The sequence below is a fragment of the Protopterus annectens genome, chromosome 1.part1 (genome assembly GCF_019279795.1).
Source record: "Protopterus annectens isolate FY-2018-M chromosome 1.part1, PAN1.0, whole genome shotgun sequence".
NCBI classification, from domain to species: Eukaryota; Metazoa; Chordata; order Ceratodontiformes; family Protopteridae; genus Protopterus; species Protopterus annectens.
The window spans coordinates 352,546,638-352,570,067 of NC_056726.1; the positions used below are offsets into that span (position 1 = coordinate 352,546,638).

At 42.6% G+C, this 23,430-nt stretch overlaps 1 protein-coding gene across 1 annotated transcript in view; it reads left to right on the plus strand.

Annotated features, from left to right (window-relative positions):
• The window catches only part of UBR4 (ubiquitin protein ligase E3 component n-recognin 4), a 3,959,899-nt gene that overhangs the window by 938,766 nt on the left and 2,997,703 nt on the right, over positions 1–23,430 (plus strand). Inside the window, 2 exon segments of the mRNA XM_044087073.1 lie at positions 1,083–1,180; positions 1,289–1,446. Coding sequence (XP_043943008.1) covers positions 1,083–1,180; positions 1,289–1,446 — 256 coding nt within the window.

Below are 23,430 nucleotides of genomic sequence, written 5' to 3' on the forward strand. Positions count from 1 at the left end.
ATGCACACTGCTTTGTGGTCCGCATTTCTCCCCTAAAGTGTTGCCATCTGCATAAGGGATAGGATGATGTGTCCCTTTCTATTAAGTTACCACATCACTGTGGTGGTTGCCCATAGCCAGCAGGAGGACTTGGTTTCCATTGGGCTACGATTTGTCTCGATTGCAAGAAAGAGAGATTTCATATCTTTACAGTGCTGTGCAAATTTCTTTTCAAGGGACAGCAGACTTCCTGAACTGATATCACCCCTGAATGATTGCCCCTGGTAAAGTTTAATACATTGTTTTTTGGGGGACTAGTGTTGCAGGATATTCCTGGCCTGCTGCTGGGGAGGACAGGTCGTGAGAGGTCCATTCTTTATCCAGGATGATTGAATTGTCCATAAAAGCATCCATATCTTCAGTGGGATCTTTGAGGTGAGCAGCCCAAGGACTGCCATGCTTGGGTCCCTTTGAGGTGAAAATTTGAAGTTGGTATGAGCTAGCTCCTCTTTATACCTTGAGTATGGCAGCATCCCTGGGGAAGGAGATGGGTGCAGAGCTCTCTAGAAGTCAGGTTGGACATCAGTCTTCAACTGTGACAGTTCTTCAAAATTAGCTGTAGTAGAATTCCTTTTCAAATATTTGATGTTACAGTGATTTCTTACACAGTCTGTATTTGGTCTGGGTAAGTGTCCGTGAAACTTTTGATGTGACCACTTTGCATTTTTAGTTGCATATAAAAAAGACATTCTTTGTAGCAGAACCTTAATCCCATGGAAAGAAAATGGTGTCACTGCACCGTTGTAATAGTGTTCTTTAAATATATACATTTCTTTATACAGAAGTAAAAGTACTTGTTGGTATTCGGTTTTGTTGTTTGGGTGCCATATTTCCATGTTTATCTTATTTTTAAGATTAAAGCTAGAATTTATTTGGCTTTGATCCAGAATGTTTTGTCATTGTTGCTCATCTGAATGTTTACATTACGTGCTATTGTACTTGGGATTGTGATGTTTTTCTTGCAGTTTTCTGAGATTTATGTAAGGGCTGAAATTATTTTAAAGCACGACTATTCCATCACTTGCTCTTGTATGTATATTTAGGGCAGACTCTGATGCAGAACCTTTCGACTTCTGTGCAGACCTTGTGTGAAACCTGGAACAACATCCACACAAATGAGTTTCCCAACATTGGATCTTGGGTAAGGTTAAGTACTGCTTACAGTATGTGTTATACAGTAAGTAATAGTATAGTCTTGTACAAGAATCAAGTGGAGATTTGTTTACTGTTTCTCTCCTCCTTTCCTTAGCGAAATGCCTTTGCGAATGATACAATCCCAGCTGAGAGCTATATCAGTGCAGTGCAAGCTGCACACTTGGGAACACTCTGTAGCTCTAGCTTGCCTCTGGCTGCTTCTTTGAAACATATTCTACTTTCACTGGTTCGGTTGACTGGGGACTTGATAGTGTAAGTAATGTCAAATCATGCACTGTTTTCCAATATGCAGTTGTACTTTATATTATCTAGCTCAGAAATGGTATACAGTTTGTATCCCGTTTCCTTGATTGTAGTGTTATTTGGCATACTTACGTCAATAAATAATTTTCTACCATGTTGAATAACATTAAAATAACCAGCTTTCACTTACTCTGAGAATAAAAGCTGCAGAGGTGTATTGACGTTTTCCTTTGTTGCAGTGGTTCATAGGTAGGTACTAGGATATTGGCCCTAGGGCCTATATAAGCGTAGCCAAAAAGGTACCCTGGCTTTCGCCAGCCAAGAAAATTATTTTCCTGTGCCTCTGTCGAGCAGAGCCACAGAGGTCATCCCTGGGGTGAATTTCCTATTTACCATCCAATCATCAAGCTTTTTCTTGAAGAGTGCTAATGAGGAGCTTTGTTTGATTTCTTCCTCTAGGTTAACATTTGTGACTGGTATTTGTATGTTTAGTAATAACCATTTCAGAATGTTACATAAATTTAAATTTGTGGTCTATGCTCTTGTCTTTTGCATGCCATGTTTTGCAGTGTATTTCAAAATTTCTCTTTAATTCTGGCAGGAGATGACTTTTGAAGCAGGCATTTATTTTTTTACTCTGAAAGTCCCACTGGGTCTGTGGTCTGTTTTCAGTGGAAACTTGAGTTATGAGTACTGGTTGCTGTAGTTTGGCCAGTACACTGTGGAATTCAGTCATCCACAGAGTTTTGTTCTGCTGTAGTAGAAGTAGCTAAGCAGAATCCCTCCTTGTTAGCAGTGTACCTTAGTAGAATGTGAGATCTGAAAGAATTTGTAGATTTATTTTGGTGTAAAGCTGTCATAGCTTTAGTGCAGTTTGCTTTCAGAAGTTATGTTGACAGTTCTTGTGAGGGAAATTGAGACATGCGCGTTGAGAAGAGCTGCAACAGGCCTTGGGTTAAGTAGGCTCCTACATTTTGGAGGAATACTGTACTTAATTGATAAAGGTGGGAGATCTGAGTAATTGTCAAATGCAGAGGAAGAAATTTAACTAGATGAATGGTGACTTTTTGAGAGAGCATTAAGATTCATATAGAGAAAGCAAGATTTGTGTGAAAGCATATAACTGATAACTCCCAAGAACTTGTAACACTGTGAGTTCATCCTGTTATGGGAATGGGAAGTACCCACCTGGTGAAGATATGTGACCACTCTGTTGCAAGACTTTGGATCTGAAGTACAGAACCAAATTGATTATGAATGTATGGGATTATAATTTTCAGACCCGTTTCTTTAATAAACCGCTTGTGTTGAAAGAATGTAATGACTCAGGTTTGCTATTCCTGTTGCCCCTAATTTCCCATCCATTCATCTACCTTAGATTTAAAGATAGCAAGGAGCATGTTTTGCTTCATAGAGAGTGGGAATTTGTTCCAAAGGTGGGGAATTGTTTGTGTGAGATGCTTATGCCGTTAAGTCCTGTTTATGTTGTAGTATAGATTTCGGTCCTTAGAGCTTGTATTTGTATTGCTACTAGTCTTGTGAATGTGTAGCAAGTCAGGCAGTATTGGGTCATCTAGAGTTTTGTAGAACTGGCATAGGTTGTCCTCTGGAAGTTTGTGGGAGACTAGAGTCAAGGCTTTTAGATTCCATGGGTAATAGATATCATACGCAAGATTTCTTTGAGTTGCCACTGGGATTTTTCAAGATGGGTAGGTGTTTGGACAGGTACTTAACTAAGGATGCTTATTACTTTAGTATGGGCCTAATGAGTAAAATGGAATAATTACCTCTTTGGACCTCAAGGAAGTGCCCTTAGTAATCAATTGGACAGGGTAGTTCACTTTCCTGATTACATTGAGATACACAGTGGTCTGAGGAGAGTTCATTATCCACAGCATCTGTTTTAAGGGAGGTGTGGCTTTCATGTGGTTGGGAAGCAGGAGCTCTTGCTCACCTAACAGTGTGGTGTTAAATTTTTTGGTGTTCATCTTTAGATTGTGATCCTGATGCCAAAGTTTGTCGACGTTTGGCCCTCTAGGAGGATCAGAGTGTTTTTAAGTGGAGTTGGCAGCAGTTGTCTAGCACCCTGCAAATGATGCTTAAATGCCTGTAGTTGCTAGGGTCTGTGGGGAGGTCCTTTTAGTTGAGAAGCACTATGCAGCTATTCTCCAGGCTTGATAGTAGGTGTTTTCATATTGATCGATAGGGGAAAAAACCCAGTGTGTTTTCTAGATACTTAAAACAGATGTTTTTGGTCTTGGTAGAGTGATTTTAGTATCTTAGAGATTACTGTAAGTGGTGAGGGGGGTGAGTATGGACTTTGGATATCTTTGTAATGGGCAATTTAGAAATGATGGAAGAATTTGGAGCTGAACTCCCCCACAGGGAGGTTAGCTATATTTTTTAGGTTTGAATAGGTGATGTCCTTCTATTCCTATGTTGCAGTATTCATACTGTGTGATTTCCCGACTTGGGCGACCCACTGTCAGATCCTATACAAAAGCTTAAGCCTGGCTGCTGTAGGTGCGTGGGACGTCTCTTGCAGGGCCATAAACCAGGGACCATAAATGTGACGTCTGCACGCACAGACCTCAGAACTTTTCAGCCTCAGATGACGTTACTTTGACCGATTCGCTCCTACGACCGAAGACTTTTAAAGAGAAGTACGCCGTTGGAGATTTTTTCACTTATGTACATTTGAGTTTGGTTGCTGTAGATTCTCCTTTAGCTGATGTCTGAGAAAGAGCAAATGTAACTGTGGGCGTCAGATACCGCACAAGGACTGTCACGAACGGTGTATGTTTTGCTAAGTAAAAGAGCATGACCATAAGGCCTGCCCCATTTTTCAGTCTTTTATGCCAAAGACCCTCACGCAGCTGACTGGCTGTGCTTAACTTGTACTTAGAAAATCAGACTAAATAAAACGCCTCACTCTCAGGATGGATCCAGAGTCAAACAACCTAGGAAGGGCAAGGTTTACAGACCTTCTCCCAATGCCGCTCCACCATCGGATGTCCTGCCAACTACCGATATGGGGGCTGAGGGGCACCCAGTTACTCAGTCAGATTCGGTTCCTCTGGAAGAGGCTGATGTTCTTTGTGTTTCACTGTTGCAGTCATTACATAAGGGTAATCTGCTGGCAGGTTGCCGTCAGTCGGCCTGATTAACAAAGTCTTGGGTCCTGCGTCGGATGCTGTCCCTTCTTCCATGACGTCAGGTCATCAGGGGTATAAAACATGCAGCCGACACCATTACATCAGTCTTTTTTGCCGTGCGGTGCCCGAAGCAGAAGCAGTTAGCAAGTGCCAGTCGTCGGACTCCTGAAATTTTTGTTTGAGTTTCAGAACTGAAGTCTTCAATTAAAAGTTAAGTACCCCATTGGGGAAACTTTTTCTTGTTCCTTACCGATGTCAGTAAAAGTTAATTGCATTACTTGTGGGAAGCAAATACCTCATAAGGATTTTCATTTGTACTGTATTCCTTGCCTAGGCCCTGACCACAACGTACCTTGCTGTCGTTTTGTGCTAAATTTAATCAACGCACTATTAAACGTCTGTATATTTTTGCTTCTGAATATTTTGGCTCTAGATTTAATTATCCAGAAATTATGTCGGTTAGCAACCAGACTACCGGAATACCTAAAAAAACGCAAAGAAAACTACAGTGACAGACCGTCGAGGTGCAGAATTGATGACAACACTTCTAAGCCAGTCGCCAGTTCGCCGCTACTCAGTGAGGCGCTTTTGCAGCCCCTGATACACACTACTTCTGATTCGCAGGCCTCTACTGAGACCCATTCGGAGTCTGGTATGCCACGAGATGCTTCAATTATGGAACCCGCGGATGTCTCTACCTTAGATGGGTCCGGAGCCGCTAAGCAGGCACCGGCTTCTGAGGGTGTTTTCAGGCTACAGATTTGTATATTAGGTCAACGCCATCTTCAAAACTAAGGCCAAAATCTAAATCTGTCTAAAAAAATGGTGCCTGGGCCACATGTGCAGGCCCCTATGCCTATAAAACAAATGATCAAAATGGCTGAAGATTTAATTACTCTGATCAGGGGTAAGTCAACCCCCTCCTAAGAGGCCTAGGCAAGACATTGATTATGAATCTTCTGAACAGGATTCTATTTCTTCTGACTCTTCTAATGAACAGGATTTGTCTTTTCCTACTTTTGAGGACTCTGATGCAGAATACTCCATTCCTTCTGCTTCTCCCCAAGGATTTGTCTTTTCCACTGGGAAAGTCAGGATTTCTCTAAATCTAAAAAGAGAATTGGGGATTTTCTTCTTCCTCAGCATAGGCCTTTGGCTATACCTTCTCTTCTAGACATTGTTGATGATGTTTTTTCAGAATCTAGTATGACTCCTGATTCTCTGCCTCCGGCTCCTAGTAAGCCAGACAGATACTACAGGGTTCCTGACTCCCACAAATTCCTTTTCAAAAATCCTATTGCTGATCCTGAAACCATTTCTCAGGGTCCCAAGGGCATTAAGGCCTCTACTGCTAAAAATCCTACCCCTTCTGATAGAGATTCCAGGGCGCTGGATAGATGGGGTAAGCAGATTTACACTTCTGTAACCTTGGCAATCAGGGCTTTAAACTGTCAATTCCATATGCTTAAATATAAGCAGCATATTATGGGACTACTTAAACAGAAAATGATAATTTCTGACTGTGTGGAAAATAAAGATTTACAGGATTTATTACATTCAGCTGAACAAGTTGGAAAACAGGTCTGATGAAGCTCTTTTGTTGAGGACGAAAGCGCTTACCAGCGTTCTATTGTCTTATAATAAACTTTTTTGCTTTACTTTGTGGACTTACCAGCATTTTCTACAGCATCAGTATACCAGAGATTTTATTGTGGAGTATTTGGTTCACACACTTTAGCAGTTTGGTTGGTAAGTTGGAAAACATACTTTGCAATGTGGTTTTGATTTCTTGGAGGCCTCTTGCAGGGCTGCTGTAACTGGATCTGTGCTAAGAAGGCATGCTTGGCTCAAAGAGCAAACACTGCCTGATCATGTTAAAGCAAAATTGTTGGATGCTCCTTTACAACAGGACCATCTCTTTGGTAATAAGGCTGAAGAAGTGTTAAAAAAAAAAGATGGAAGATAAAGCTAAATCTATGCAAACTGTGAAAGATTTCTTACAAGTGCAACCTCTAAGATTTAGTAGGCACTGGCCTACTAAGAACTAGTCCTTTCCAGTCCCTTCGAGAGCCGCTCAAGTCAAATCCAGACATTCCAAAGGCTCTAGGTTTCAGTCACAAGGAACTTTTAGAACAAAACAATGGGGTGCCTCCCCCTCAAAATCTGGAAACAACAAGGCACCTCCCTATGGTAAACAGTCTCAGTGACCGCCCACTACACTCACCAAGCACTTAACTTTTAGCTGCCCCTTTGGGGGGGAAACTGGCACTTCATGCATGAAACTGGCAACTTATTACCCAGGACAAATGGGTTTTAAATATAGTATCCCAGGGATACAGATTTAATTTCCACACATTGCCAATTCCAAATGGATGGCCAGACCTGCCCCCAAATCAGTGGGCAGAGGCCCAGAAACAAGTTGTCCCTCATGAACATGGGGGCTATTCAACCATTCAACCAGTGCCAGAAGAGGAAAAGGGACAAGGTTTCTATTCAATACTTTTCCTGGTACCCAGAAAAGACAAATCATGGTGTCCAGTTCTGGATTTTATCCACTCTATACACATTTCTGGACATTCCAAAATTCAAAATGCTGACTTTACAGCAGCTACTGACTGTGCTAGGCAAGAATGCCTGGTTGGTAACTCTAGACTTAAATGAGGCATACCTGCATTGGGAATCTTGCAGAAGATACCTCCGCTTTAAAGCAGGCTGCTTGCATTACCAGTTCTCTGCACTGCCCTTTGGCTTATCTACTGCGCCCAGGGTCTTCACAAAGTACCTGGCTCCAGTAATTGCATTTTGCAGGCAAAGAAATATTCAGATATATCCATACTTGGACGATTGTCTAATTCAGGCTGTAAACAAGGACATTCTTCAAAAGTGTCTGACGTTTGTAAAAAGGCTTCTAACTTGTCTAGGGTACACCATAAAACGAAAAGAAATCACTACTGGTACCCTCTCAAAAAATTACATTCCTGGGTGCAAGCTTGAATACAACTGCCCAGATGACTTGCCTTACGCCAGAAAACCAAATTCAATTGGTGACTTACTTCAAACAGGTGGCCACAAAAAACCTGCTGTCTGCAAGACACATTCTGCAAGCCTTGGGTTTCATGGCCTCCTGCATTCTTCTAATTCCATATGCAAGACTGCATATTAGGAAACTTCAGTGGTACTTAAAAAGTTTATGGAGTCGACATTCACAGCCTAGAAACTATTCCTATCATACCTTGCCTGCAACTAGAGTTCTTATGGTGGGCAGAGGCCTGCCACCAAAACAAGGGATTGCCATTCACTCCACTCCCTGCCACCCAAACCCTAACTACAGACGCATCAGACTATGCTTGGGGGGGATCATATGGCAGGAAAGTGCATTTAGGGAAAATGGAGCCCAAAACAAATGCACCTTCATATCAATCAGAAAGAGATGCTAGCTGTACAGAATGCACTGACCGCCATCAAGGACTACCTTCATCCAGGACAGTTAATGATAAAGATAGACAACACCACATTTATGTGGTACATAAACAAGCAGGGGGATAGGCATTCCTACCCCCTTTGCAGACTAGCCATGGCATTGTGGAACACTGCCTTGACCTACCAAGTACAACTACAAGTTCAGTTCCTGCCAGGAAAGCTGAATACTCTGGCAGACGAACTAAGCAGAAATCTTTTGGACCCACACGAATGGAAACTGGAACCACGAATTTTCAACATGTTGACACACAAATGGGGGAGTCCAGACATAGATCTTTTTGCCTCACCTCAGAACTGTCAGTTGGACAAATTCTGCACAAGAATTCATTACAAAAAAGCTTGGAAAGTGGATGCTCTATCATTCAGCTGGAAAAACCTATCAGTCTATGCCTTTCCACCTCTGCCTCTGCTCTCCAAAGTTCTACTAAAAGTCAGACAGGACAAACCAAAAATGATTCTGATTGCTCCAGACTGGCCTCACCAACACTGGTACCCACTCCTGCGCAGTGTCACACCTTCCTCTGTGGCACCTGCCTCAGACATCCTACCTACTATCGCAGCAGAACTACCAAATTCTGCACACGCAGCTCCAAACTTTGAATCTTGCAGCGTGGTATCCCTCAGCAAACCTGTGATGGATTTCATTTTGGAGGCTAGAAGGCCTAGTACTAGAAAATCTTATGCTGACAAATGGAAAAGATTCTGTGCCTGGAACCAATCACAAGGAATAAGCACAGCAATGCCCAATATTCCTCAGATTCTACAATAGTTAACTGAGATGCTTCACAAGGGCCTATCTTTTTCTTCCATAAAAATCCATGCCTCTGCCATTTCAGCTCATTACAACACAGAACCTCCCCTCTTCTCTCATCCTATGCTAAAGCAGTATCTCAGAGGGGCCAAGAACTTAAGACCTCCCAGGAGAGCGCCAGTCCCTGCATGGGACCTAAATTTTGTTTTGGAAAAACACTCTCCCTCCTTTTGAGCCAGCTGCTACTGCAGACCTAAAATTTCTCTCCTGGAAAACAGCTCTGCTTTTAGCAGTCACTTCTGCTAGAAGGGTTTCAGAATTACAGGCTCTTATGGCAGTGGAGCCTTTCATTATTTTTCATGCGGACAGTGTGCGTCTCAGGACCAATCCATCTTTCATGCCTAAGGTGGTATCCAGTGTGGCTCTCAATCAGACCATTCATCTGCCAACTTTCTTTCCCAATCCACAGAATAAGGGTGAGTGGATTCTGCATTCATTGGATGTACGCAGACAACTTAGATTTTACTTAAACAGGACAAAATCTAAGAAAATCTGAACAACTATTGGTGGCATTTGCTGCAGGGGCAAAGGGAAAGGCTATTTCAAAGCAGACTATTTCCAAATGGACAAGCCATTGTATTCGTTTCTGCTATATGCACCATGGTAAAACTATCCCCAAGGGGATCAGATCTCATTCCACCAGGGCTGCATCTACTTCTGCAGCCTTTCTCAGAGGGGTTCCTACCAGAGATGTTCTAGAAGCTGCTACCTGGATCTCAGTTCATACGTTCACCAAACATTACCATTTACCTCTCTTCTCTAAATCCAGAGCTGGCTTTGCCACTGCTGTCCTGCAGGGCCTTTTAGCTGCTGCTTATGCTGTATAAATCCATCCTCCCAGCCATCGCTTTGGGAATCTACCCAAATGTAATGACTGCAATAGTGAAACACTAAGAACATAGTACAGTTGTGTACACTTACTATAAATGTAGATGTTGAGTGTATTCACTGTTGCAGTCCTGATTACCCACCCTCCAGCCTCTTGTTTTTCTCTTACTATATCTCTCCTTTCTTTTACTATGCTTAAAAGTCTTTTTGGGTGTATTTGCTTTTGTTTGGAGGTATTTTTTGTTTTAAATTATATACTTGTAGATATATATATATATATATATATATATATATATATATATATATATAGATATATAGATATAGATATCGATATATAGATATATATATATAGATATATATAGATATATAGATATATATATAGATATATATATATAGATATATATATATAGATATATATATATAGATATATATATATAGATATATATATAGATATATATATATATAGATATATATATATATATATATATATATATATATATATATATATATATATATATATATATACATATATATATATATATATATATATATATATAGATATATATATATATATATATATATATATATATATATATATATATATATATATATATATATATATATATATATATATATATACATATTTTGCTCCCCATTTGGGGGACACCTGACATCTGGGGCAAGAAGAACTGATGTAATGGCGTCGGCTGCATGTTTTTTTACCCCTGACTACCTGATGTCATGGAAGAAGGGACAGCAACCGACGCAGGACCCAAGACTTTGTTAATTAGGCCGACTAAGGGTAACCTGCCAGCAGATTACCCAAATGTAATGACTGCAGCAATGAATACACTCAAACATCTACATTTAAGGTAAGTGTACACAACAGTACTTTTTGCAAGGCTTAATAGCTGGTTCTATTGCTGTCTAACTTCCTCCTCCCTTCCTTGGCTTTGGGAATCAACCCAAATGTAATGACTGCAACATTGAAACACGAAGAACATAGTACAGTTGTGTACACTTACCATAAATGTAGATGTTCAAGTGCATTCAATGTTGCAGTCCTGGTTACCCTCCCTCCAGCCCCCTGACTACTCTTGGCCATACTTTTCTTATTATTTAGTTTATTTCAGCTTTCTGGTGTATTTGCTTTTTGTTGGAGGTGTAACCTAACATATAATTGCTTCCCATTATGGGGGCAACTGACATCTGGGGCAAGAAAAACTGATGTAATGGCATCGGCTGCATGTTTTATACCCTGGCGGCCTGACGTCATAGAAGAGAGAGCATCCGACGCAGGAGTCAAAGACTTAGATATTCAGGCCGGCTGAGGGCTACCTGCAGGCAGATAACCCAAATGTAATGACTGCGACAGTGAAATACACTCAACATCTACATTTATGGTAAGTGTACACAACTGTACTTTCCTTCACTTCAGGGCTGGGGGGCAACACTTTCAATTCTCTGCACTGCCCTTTTTGCTTATCTACTGCTCCCATAGTTTTTACGAAGTGCCTGGCTCCAGCCATTGCTTTTTGCGGGGAGAGATACCTTCAGATTTATCTTTACCTGGACAACTCTCATATTCAAGCAAACTCCTCAGAACAACTAGAAAAGGATTTGGACTTCGTGAAGAACATTCTCACCTCTTTGGGTTGCACACTCAATGAAAAGAAGTCAAAGTTGGTTCTTACTAGGGCGATTGTTTTCCTTGGTGCGAGTCTGAATACAGCCACCCAGATAGTATTCCTCCCTCAACAGAAGCAATTAGATCTTTCATCTTACTTCATGAACTTGGCAAGCATGACCCAGCTCTCTCTAAGGAAATTCCTGCAAGCACTGGGTTCATGGCTTCATGTATTTTGATGATCCCATATGCAATGCTGCATATGAGAAAACTTCAATGGTACCTCAAGAATCTTTGGTGTCAACACACACAGGACTTAAATTCTTCCCCTTATTGCCTGTCTACAAATTGAGTTCCTCTGGTGGGCGACAGCCTGTTCTCAGAACAAGGGTCTGCCTTTCCGCCCACCACCTGCCAACCAGACTGTCAACACAGACACCTCAGATGTTGCATGGGGAGGGCTCATCTGGAAGGCAGGGGCATAAAGGGGACTTGGAGTACCCAGCAGATTCATCTGCACATAAACTTAAAAGAATTGATGGCAGTGCAGCAGGCCTTGCCGGCTTTGAAGGATCTACTCTACCCTGGGACTCTGCTGATCAGGACAGACAATACCACAGTCATGTGGTACATCAACAAGCTGGGGGGGGGGGGACTTGCTCTTGCACCTTGTGCAAAGCATGAGACTAAGGTCCATAGCAGTATCCATGGGCATAGATCTCATAGCCCAGTATCTTCCATGGGCATACATCTAATAGCCCAGTATCTTCCAGGGAGGCTAAACTACTTGGCTGATTATTTCAGCAGACATGTTCTGGATCCTCACGAGTGGCAACTGAACAAGGTAATTTTCCATCAAATTACTCAGCATTGGGGCATCCCACAAGTGGATCTTTTCTCCTCTCACACCAGTCATCTCCTTCCAACCTTCTGCACCAGGGAGTTTCACAACAAAGCTTGGAGGGTGGACCTGTTGCTTTTTCCATGGACACATCTCTGTTTTATGCGTTCCCTCCTCTGCCTCTTCTTCCCAGAGTGCTGCTAAGTTAAGGGATGAAAAACCAAAGGCTATTCTGATAGCACCAGATTGGCCCAGGCAGCATTGGTATCCCCTTCGCAGCCTTTCCCCAAGCTCAGCCTTGGCATCTTCCCCTGGTACCATATCTGTTGGTTCAGGAAGGGGGAAAGTTCCTTCATCCTCCTCTTCAAACTCTTCATTTAACTGCCTGGCTAATACGTTAAATCTTTCCCAACAGGTGGTTGAAGTTCATGAGGCCAGGAGACCTAGCACCAGGAAATCCTATGCAAATAAATATTAGAGATTTTGCTCTTGGATGCAGGCTAAAGGTGAAGACTCTTATCATCCGTCTCTCTACCTTATTCTTGATTACCTAGCAAGATTGCTTAATGGTGGAATTTCCTTTTCTTCAATCAAAATTCACGCTTCAGCAATTTCTGCTCAATGTTCTTTTGAGCAACCCATTTTTTCTCACCCCTTGAAGAAGCAGTTCCTGAGGGGAGCTAGCAATCTTAGACCTCCCAGAAGAGCTCCTACTTTGGGATCTTAATTTTGTCCTGGAAAAGCTTACTCTGCCTCCCTTTTGACCATCTGCCTCTGCAGATTTGAAGTTTCTCTCCTGGAAGGCTGCTTTTCGTTTGGCTATTACTTCAGCCAGAAGGGCATCAGAACTGCAAGCCTTAATGGCAGTAGAACCTTTCATTATTTTTCATTCAGATCGGGTGTCTCCGAGAACTAATCCCTCCTTTATGCCTAAGGTAGTTTCCAGTTTAACCCTTAACCAGTTTATTCACCTGCCTACATTTTTCAACAATCCCCATAATAAAGGGGAAATGTTTCTGCACTCTCTTGATGTGCATAAACTAAGATTTTACTTGGACAGGACTAAATCCTTTTGAAATTCTGAACAGTTGTTGGTTAGTTTTGTTCCTGGGGCTCAGGGTAAAGCTATTTCAAAACAAACCATCTCGAAATGGATTGCTGATTGTATTCACTTTTGTTACCTGCAGCATGGGAAGGTTCCCCCTCAGGGTATTAGGACCCATTCTGCTAGAGCAGCCTCTACCTCTGCAGCTTTTCTGAGAGGTGTGCCTACTAAGGACATTCTAGAAGCAGCTATTTGGTCTTCTGTCCATACTTTCACAAAGCATTACAATCTACCTTTGTTTTCTAAATCCAGGGCTGGGTTTGCCTCTGCAGTTTTGCAGGGCCTTCTTACCAACCCTTAACCTGTGATCCTTCCTCCTCCTTTTGTCTTTTCCTGTACTTTGGGAATCAACCCGTATGTTAGGACTGCAACAGTGAAACATGAAGAACATAGTATAGTTGTGTACAGTTACCATAAATGTAGATGTTAGAGTATATTCACTGTTGCAGTCCTGGTTTCCCACCCTCCATTCCCCCTTTTTTCCTAAGGCGCATACTACATATTTTTATTTTTTGTATGACGTGTCCAGAGTGTTTCCTTCCTGGGTTAGCCTTCTTTTGGAGGCTCTTGACAGTTAAGGCAAGAAAAACTGAGGAAATGGCATTGGCTGCCTCACTTTTATATCTGATGTTCTGACAGTTTTACAGCCAACGTCATATACCAAGGAATCTGGTATTCGGGCTGACTGAGGGCTACCAGGAGCTGGATAAACCCATATGTGAGGACTGCAACAGTGAATACACTCTAACATCTACATTTATGCTAAGTGTACACAACTGTTCTTTTCTGTACACACCCTCCCCCCGCCCACTCTTACAAAAAATCCTAATGAAAATTCAGCAGGGCAGACCAAACATCTTATTGGCGACTCCCTTTTGGCCAAGACAGCATTGGTTCCCCCTCCTTCTGCATTTAGCCAAAGACAGTAACAAGTTACCTCAGAGTGGACCTACTCACACAGGACAAGGGGTCCCTAATCCATCCCCACTTTGAATCTCTGAACCTAACCCTGTGATTTCTTTTTTGCAGGATCATAGGAGGTTACTAGGCTAATGGCCATGTGGCCCTTACAAGCCTAGCCAAGAGTTTATCCCCAAAAAGAAACCTCAGTTAGTACCTGTAGCCCTTGTCAATGAGGGACACAGGTGGAACCCCTGGGACAAATTTATTTATTTTTATTTTTATTTATTTAACATTTGTTGACGGGTTTGTGTTTTCCCATCCACTCATCAATCAGAGGTATTCAGGTAGTATATATTCTTACCTGGATGATCTCCTTTTTTCTGGCTCCCCTTCCAGAACAGTTCAAAATTTACAGTTTGCCATCTCTTTCTCTTGCAATGGTTGGGGTTCACAGTAAATTTCAAAAAATCCCCTTCTCCGAATCGCATTTTTCTAAGGTGAAGGACAGATTTCATTGTCTTTTCTTCCACCAGTGAAGATTCTCTCTCACTTCCCTCTTCCAGAGTCTTTTGTCTCTCTCATCTGTAACTGCTAGGGAGTTTCTAAACCTACTAGCTATACAGGGTTTCCATCCTGTTTCATTCAGGACCTCTTAAAGTGTTTAGGGACAACATCTTAGTCCTCTGGTATGTAAACAAGTTGGGGGAGGGGGTGTCCTATTTTCTTTGCAGATTGACTTTGGTGGCATGGAACTTCGTTCAGTACATGGTGATTTTTCAAGCAGTTTACATTTCATCCACTCAAAATTTTGTGGCAGATGCTTTAAGCAGGTTCATGACTGAATCCCACAAAAGGATGCGTCACAGGGATATGTTTCTGGACTGGGTCCATCAGTGGGGTACTCCTTTAGTGGATCTTTTTGCCTCCCCTCTGAACAGACAGCTTCCTCTTTTGTGCCAGAGTCCCAGGTCCTGTAGTTTGGAAGGTGGATGACTTATCTTCACATGGAAGGGATATTTTTTATGCATTCCTGCCTTTCATGTTATGTAAAAAGTTCTGCTCAAGATTCAGATGGACAAACCAAAAATATTGCTGGTGACTCCCTTTTGGCCAAAACTGTGTCTGTTTCATCTTTGCATTTAACCAAGGGCAATCAAATTAAGTTACCTCACAGAGTGGTCCTTTTCACACAGGACAAGGGATCTCTGCTTCATCAACATCTGTCAACTTTACAACTGACTTGGTGGGTGATAAACTTTTGATTCCTTTCAGACACCTTTTTTTCCCCGAGGACGTGCTTAGGGTTCTGCAGGAGGCCAGAAAACCCTATACTAGAAGATCTTGCTTGTCTAAATAGAAGCGAGTTTCTACTTGTTTTTCACATAATCTGGATCCATTGTCTGTGGACATCCCTGTTCTTTCCTACTTCTCTGAGTTACTTGAGTGGTTTGGCTTATTCCTCAGTGAAATTTCACCTGTCAGCCATTGAGTCACCCTTTAGCTTCTAGACTGGAAGTAAAACTTTTTCTCAAAGGCGTACTTCACATTGATTCTCCCAGGAAACCAGTTCCTTTTTGGGATTTGAATTATGTTTTAGAGAAGCTGACTGTAGCCCCTTTTGAACCTGCAGTCTCAGCTTCCTTATAGATTTGTGCCTGGAAATCTGTTTAGTTTACTAGCTTTAATTCCTGCTAGGAGGGTTTCTGCGATTAAAGCTTTAATGGCTTCTCTACCTTTTCTTGTTTTTCTTAAGGCTAGGGTCTGATTGCGTACTAATTCTTGCTTTATGCCCAAGGTGGTGAATAAGTTGTCTCTTAATCTATTCAGTTGCCCACTTTTTTCCCTTCTCCACAACCCTCTAGTAAGAGGCTCTTAAACACCTTGGATGTGCAGAGATAACTCAGATTTTCTTTGGATAAGACTAAGGTTGTCAGGAAATCTGATCAGCTTTTTGTTTCTTTTCAACCCAGGGCTCTGGGTTTGCCTATTTCCAAGCAGAATATTTCCTCTTGGATTTCTAAGACTGTTTGATTCTGTGTGTTTAATGGTAAGAGTCTCACTGTTCTATTGAGGCTCATTCTACTAGGTCTGTGACGACTTCTGGTGCTTTCTTTAAGGGCTTCGATACTAACACAATTTTGGAGGCTGACTGTCTTGTGTTCATACTTTCCCCAAACATTACATGCTGGATAGTATTTCTAAATCTAGGACTGGTTTTGTTACAGCCATTCTTCATGCCTTTGTAAAAAATTCCTCTGTTCCTTCCTCTTCCCAGGTTTCCTCCTAAGCTGTGCAAGTCTCCCACATGTTAAGTGTATTACAATGTTAGAATAGCAGGACATAGAATAGTTGTGTAAAATCTTACCATAACCATAGGCATCCGTCTGTTCTATGTTCAGTATTCTGTCCCTCCCTCCTTCCCCCTCTACCTTGTTCTTTTCCCTTGGATGGCAGATTTTCCTTTTTCTTTCCACTGCTGTTCCTCCTGGGGCATTTCAGTTCTGAGGATTGTGCACGCGGACGTCCTTTTTACGGCTGACGTTCAACAAGCCATATGTGCGATGTCCCATGTTCTTGCAGTAGGTAAAAGCTGTTGTATGCTGACAGGACGTCTGGTTGCTTGGAGTGGAGGATCTCCCTCATGTTAAAAATACTATAACAGAGAAGAGAAGGATGTCCAAGGTTGTGGTAAGATTTTACACAACTGTTCTTTATAAGCAGTGGATGTGTATGACATAAAATTAAAGTTGTTTAGACCACAATCTTTCATTATTTGCACAATAAGACATCAGAAATATAGCTGTAATGTGTTGTGGTGGGCATGTGTGAAAGCAAGGGCTTTTGAGTGAGCCATCTGAAGTCATTGATGTGGTTTGCTGCCCTTTGGCAGCGTATATATGACAGAGCTACAAGTTGAACTATATTAATGTAATTTTTCACTTTCCTCTCAAAAATATCAGAGGTGTACAGAAGGTTTTTTGGGTGCTAGTGGTGAGGAAGTGATGGCTTTGGGGGGGGGCAGTGTCTTTGACACCGGTGTTGATGTTCATTACTTTGGCCATTATGTCTTTAATTGTTCTAATAAGAAATCAGAATAGTACAGAATGTGGCTTTCATTTCTGGAGGAGGCTGTGTATTAAAGCAAAGGGCAGTCAAGTACTCAATGAATAATCATTGATGTGGCTTGTTGACTGAGGCAGTTCAAGCTTCAGAATAATGTGGCTATTTATATTTGTATAACTTTGCATTTAAAGGTGTGGTACCACTAGAGAAGGGGCACATTGTGCAGGAACTGTACCTGCACAAGAAACTGAAGCCACTGGTGATTCTAGTTTTAGAAACACTTTAAAGATGCAACTTGCATTTTGGCTTAAGTTGGAGCTTTATTATAATTTCAGAGCCTCCCTAAGGCAACCATCTTTAGATTCAGTTCAGTGCAGAAATACACATTTTTACATTTTTCTCCTAAGGGTCAAATACTTCATAAAATCGCAAGTACTTCTACTTTTATAACGCAAGAACAAAAAACACTTCCCAGCATCTGAAATGCTGTTACATAAAAAAAAGTGAAAAGAATTCCCAGGAATTCTGATGAGCATCTCACAAGTTTAACTGTATCTTATCTATTTCTTTCACATCTAAAAGCACAACCTAACTTAATTTTGTAACAAAATTTCCATGTTCAAAGTTAAGAACAGGAAATTAAGCGTATTTTGAACTTTATCTGCATTTTTACATCTGTATTTTACTCAATTAGATTTTTTGACTGTTTTTATTGTTTGTGCCCGCTTATTACCTGCACTTGTTTTGCACTGAAATATTGCTTAGTTAGTGTAGACTAGATCTAGACTTGCAGAATCTAGCCTGTTTTTCATACACTTGAACTCAAATCCATACATCTTAAATTAAGAAGGGACTCCCCCTGCACCCTTGTGGCAGATAAGTAAGGATATCTCCTTGTCTGAGCTGGGGATTGCTGGAAGACGAATCATTGTGCCATTGTAATCCTATTGGCAGACTAATTTAAAACTTGTTAATTTTGCCTGTATATAAGCCTCGTGTTTGCACACAGCTGCACACCATGGAGCTGGGGTTAGCAGTGTCTTGTATAGACAAACGCCTAGAAACTATTTTTTCCTTGGACACCAGTCAGTGAAACCCTGCCTGGTTCCCTGCTGCTCTGCAGGCAACGCAGCTGTGCACTTATGCACTGCAAGCAGCTTAGCTGAGCACTGAGCAGCATCACCCTGTTTTTCATTCCTGATCTTCTATAGAACAAGTCCCTTTGTTAATCCAAGCAATAGCTGATCTGATTTGCCCTCTCACATATTAGTGCTTAAGAATTACTTGCTTCTGTGAACAGTCAGTTTCCCGACATTTCGCCAGCCTGGTTGATATGGGCATTCTGAGGCAATGTAGCAGTTCTAATGTACACTGACAAACCACTTGCTCCTAAAGCAAACAAATACAGTATGCGAGAGATGTAACTATACCATGAAACTAGACTCTGTCTTCTCATGTAACAGTAAACAAGACATCAAACAGATTGTCAGTACACACACCTTCCCACTCGTGCAAGATAAGGTCAAGACAAATAGACCCACATACGTGAAAGTACTCACTAAGAGCCTACCAAAAGACCAGTGGCATTCTGAGCACAAACGGCCTACACATACTGGTACACTAACAGAATCCTGTACTACATGGCACACATCACTGTCTCAACAATTAAGCCCTTACTGCAAAACACCCCAAAGTCTAATGTCCTAGTCATGGTGACCTAGTAGCGAGACACACAGATGCCCCCTCACCAGGTTGGACAACAAGGTTGCAGTCAGCTACCTGTCAGGTGCCAGGATTTATGAAATCATGCACACACTCAAGTTACTCAGCAACAATTACCGTTATGACTCTTGTCATAGTACATGTTGGAGTGAATTACTTGAAACGTACCTCTGGACTATATGAAGAGAGACATGACTGAACTCTGTATCCCAGGCAGGTATGTCCTTAGTCTTAAGCAGCATTCTACCTTCAGCTAGTCACAATACAGACAAAAAATAATTTGCTTCAATTGGCTTAGCTTCTGGTGTCACTCCAGAGGGATCAAGTCTCTGACAGCCTGGGAAGACCTGGTCGACGGGTCACACTGCTTTGCCAGAGATGGCCTTCACCTGTCTCTTCAAGGCTTTCTGATACTGGCAAAGACTCTTGCCTCCCCTGTCATGCATTTTTCTTTTTTAGGCAATGTCAGAACCACAAAACTTCTGATGTAAAGAAATCCACTAGACACAAACTCCAGTTCATGCTGTTAAAGCTAGGAGCCTAAACAGTAAACTGTACTCCCTGGAAGCTTTCCTTACCTTGGAAGATGCTGACGTCCATGCACTCACTGAGACTTTGTTTAAGGCCGCAGAGAGCGCCCCGGCTGTACGAGGCTACAGTGACTGTCACATGTTCAGACCTCAAAACAAGGGTGAAAGAACCAAAGGTGGAGGTGTATCCATCTTTATTAAATCCAAATCCACCTCAAGACTGGTAAAACAGTACAACTCTTGTGCTACCCCACTATATTCAAAATACCGTATCACATCATCACTAGCTATAGGTCCCCAGCCATTAACCAGGAGAAACACACCGCCTACCTGTACTTTATAAAGTCACCCAGTATACAGCCAAACTCTTTGGTCATGAGAAATTTCAAGTGTCCTTCCATCATGTTGGGTGACTTACATAAGCACAAATAGTTATTTTGAGTTTCTTGGGTTTTGTTAATTCAGGTGTCCTGGAACAGTTAGTCTGCACGCCCACAAGGAGCTCAAATGTCCTAGACCTAGCGCTCACCAGCATGGGGATCACTGCATTACCCCCTGTGTTTTGCCCTCCCTGGTAAGGTCAGACCATAAATCCGTCTCAATTGAAGTAGAGATAAGACCTGACACCCCCACAGAAACAAACTGAAAAATGTGTTGTAAGCAAACTATAGCCTACTAAGCGATGATATAAAAAATTTCAAAGCCCCTGCTAGCACAGCCAACAGTGACTCCTATGCAGAAGAATACACAGATGCCCTATATAGCCACTTAAACAAATGTGTTGACTCATCTGTACCTGACAAGACTAAAACCATGTCCTCCCGAAAAAACGAGTCAGCCTGGTGGACTGCAAGTATAAAGTTGTATAACAAAAGAAAAACTGATATCTAAAAACAAGAGGGAACTTGCTCAACAGAGGAAGAATGTTCTCCACAGCTTGAACAAGCAAATCTGACATCTTGTAAAGTCCTGTAAGGCTAAATGTTAAGTTGTCTATCTCGCCTTCTTTCTTGCTGTTTGGGGATCCGAGCCAATCCTCTGCTCCGACTCAGCCATCTTCAATAGCTCGAGAGCTGTTTACTGGCTCGAGGCTACCCCTTATCCCATGATGCCTAGCGACAGCTACCCAGATCTTGTTTGCCGCTTCAGCTGCGAGGTGTCATTTTCTGGCTCAGGCCTCTATATTTTCAATTTTTTGTGTAAAAATATTCTCTTAGACCCTTTAAACTAATAGATATTTTAATTTTCTTTGCTTTATTCTGTAGGTATTGTTGAGTACTTTGTTCTTTTTAGTTTCCCTTTTATTTAGAACTCTATTAGAGAGTTCTTCCCCCCTCCCCCTCTCCCTAGGATAGCCGTTTAACTTAGAGGCTTTCCTTTCCTTTTTTGCTATAGTTAAAAAAAAAAAAAAAAAAATAGTACTTATTTGTCTGTCTAGGTTTCCCTTGTGGTACTTAGTTTTTTTTGTAGTTGGGTCATGTCTAAGGAAGCTGAAGTATCTGGCTTTAAAAAGTGTGACTCATGCTGTCAGAAAATGTCTCTAACAGATGGGCACACTAGTTGCGTTTGTTTGGGTGCTGTTCACCTGCAGGGCTCTTGTTCTATTTGCCATGCCTTTAGTCCAAGAGTCTTGCAGGAGCGTAAGAACAAATTGATCCTTAGGCATCTGTTAAAACCTCAGGATTCACTGACAGAGTTCCCAGCCAGTGAAATCCCCAAAATCCACTAAACCGTCGGCTCCACCTTCAGAGTCGACTCCTGTACTGGATTTATCGAGTATGTCTGTTCCGGCTGGCATCAACAAGACAACCCCTCCGTCGGCTCCATTGCATGTTTTGGAGCCGTCTCGGAGCCATAAGAGGCTGAGGTCCCCTTCATTAGAGTCAGTTCATTCGGCTCCTCGGTATCCATTATTGCAAAGTGAACGTAGCCACCATTCTTCACACTCCTCTCGATCCTCTAGGCTGTCAGATCATGATGTGGAGAGATTAGTAAGTAGGTTGCTTAAATCACAGGCACTAGCAAAGTTATTGTCTAGCCCTCCTCAACAGGTATAGGCTCCATCCACCTTTTTTTCTGTTCCTCCGACTCCATTGAGTTCGGAGCCGTAGTTCATTGTGGTTTGAGTAGTGGAACTGTCTGTTCCGATCACCATCTCTCCTTCGGCTCAGACTTAGGCTCCGATTACCTAGATAGTTCCTTAGATCGAGGAATCTGGATGCCAGGGCTCCCTGGTCGGCTTCGAGAGGGCGAGTGGCATCGGACCCTTGTCTGACCCCATTCTCCCTCTTGGAGTATTGGTGCAGGTGAGCTCGGCTCCAACATCGGCCTCGGAGCCGTCCCCCTCGGCACGGGGAAATATTCCTATTTCTTCGGAACTGGATCTTTCTCTGCCTCGAGGCAAGGACACCTTTGAGGTCATGGGAGTGTGCTGTCCCCCGAGACAGCTCCACTACCAGCTCCATCGGCTGTGTCCCCCGTAGTGTATGTGCCAACCTCTGCTTCTCTTCCAGACCCCAAGCGTAGGGAACTGATGCCCCAGGACACCCCATTGGGTGTTTCCTCTTTTTCCGAGGCCTCCCCTAATATCTCAGAGGAGCCCCCTTGAAAGAAGTGAAAGAGTAAGCACATTGACTCCCCTGACTCTGTCACTTCTGATACAGACTTATATGAATCGGAAGGGTCCCCAAGATCCCCCTCTGAAGAGGTTTCCTTTTCGGACATCCTTGAAATGCTTAGGCAGAGTGGGAACTGGACTCCCCTAGCCCCTACCGAGGATAAGTCTATATTCCTGGACACTTTCTGTTCCCGACCTTCCACCTCCTGGGTTTCTCCTCCTTTCGACCCACTTATGTCTGCAGTGGCTTGAAAGGCTTGGTCAGCTCTGGACACAGTGAAACCAACTCCGAGGAGACCTAATAAATTTATTACAGCCCCCCAGGATAAGCAATTCCTTTCTAAAGGTGTGCCCGTTGATGCCATGGTGGTAGCAGCAGCCACCAAGAAAGAGTTAGTAGAGACCTCTTCATCTGTTCATCCCCCTAACAAGGAGTCTAGGACGATGGGCAGGTACGGAAAGCGAATGTTTGCTTCAGCTACCTTCTCCATGAGGTCCCTCAACTACCTGTCATTTTATTTGCCTTCAAAGGGATCTCCTTAAAGAGCTTGGAGATGCCCTTCAAGATCCTACAGCTGAGGGTGTACAAGCCAAAGTAGATTCCCAGCTAGAGACTCTTAATTCTGTAGTTAACTCCTCCATGAGGCTCATTTCCTATGCAGCCGATGGAGTGAGTAGAGCCTCGGGCACGGGTGTGGCCCTCAGGAGGCATGCTTGGATGTGGCTGTGTCACTTTGCGGAACCCTTTCGAGCGTCCTTCACTAATACACCCTTTAATGGCTCCTTTCTCTTTTGGCCACATGTGAAAGACATGTTGACTAGGTGTGAGCAAGAAGGCAAGACGAACACTGCCGTGGGAGTCCATTTTTCCACTTCCTCTAGACCTTACCCCAAGGGTCAGAAGAGTGGGAAGATGTGGTTCCGCAAATCTCAGGGAGCCTTGCCTGACACGCGTGGTGATTTTTCCTCCAGAGGCAGAGGGGGAAACGATAATAGACGCTGCTCTCATGGCAGAGGGGGTCCGCAGAACCAGGGCAACAGAGAATCCTTCTCTGACAAGCCATTCCAGCATCCCTGAAGGGTTGCCTGGCTGCTCGCCTCTGGAGGCAGTCGGGGGAAGACTTTCACTGTACCCAAAAGCCTGGCAAAATTTAACAAGAGACAGATGGGTGTACTATCCATTATATCTGGAGGTTACAAAATTCCCCTTCCATCAATCCCCCTTAGTCAAAAAAGGCCCTTCCAGATGTTCCACCCAATCTGAAGGAGCAAGCAGTAATAGAAGTTTCAAAACTGCTAGAAAGAGCCATT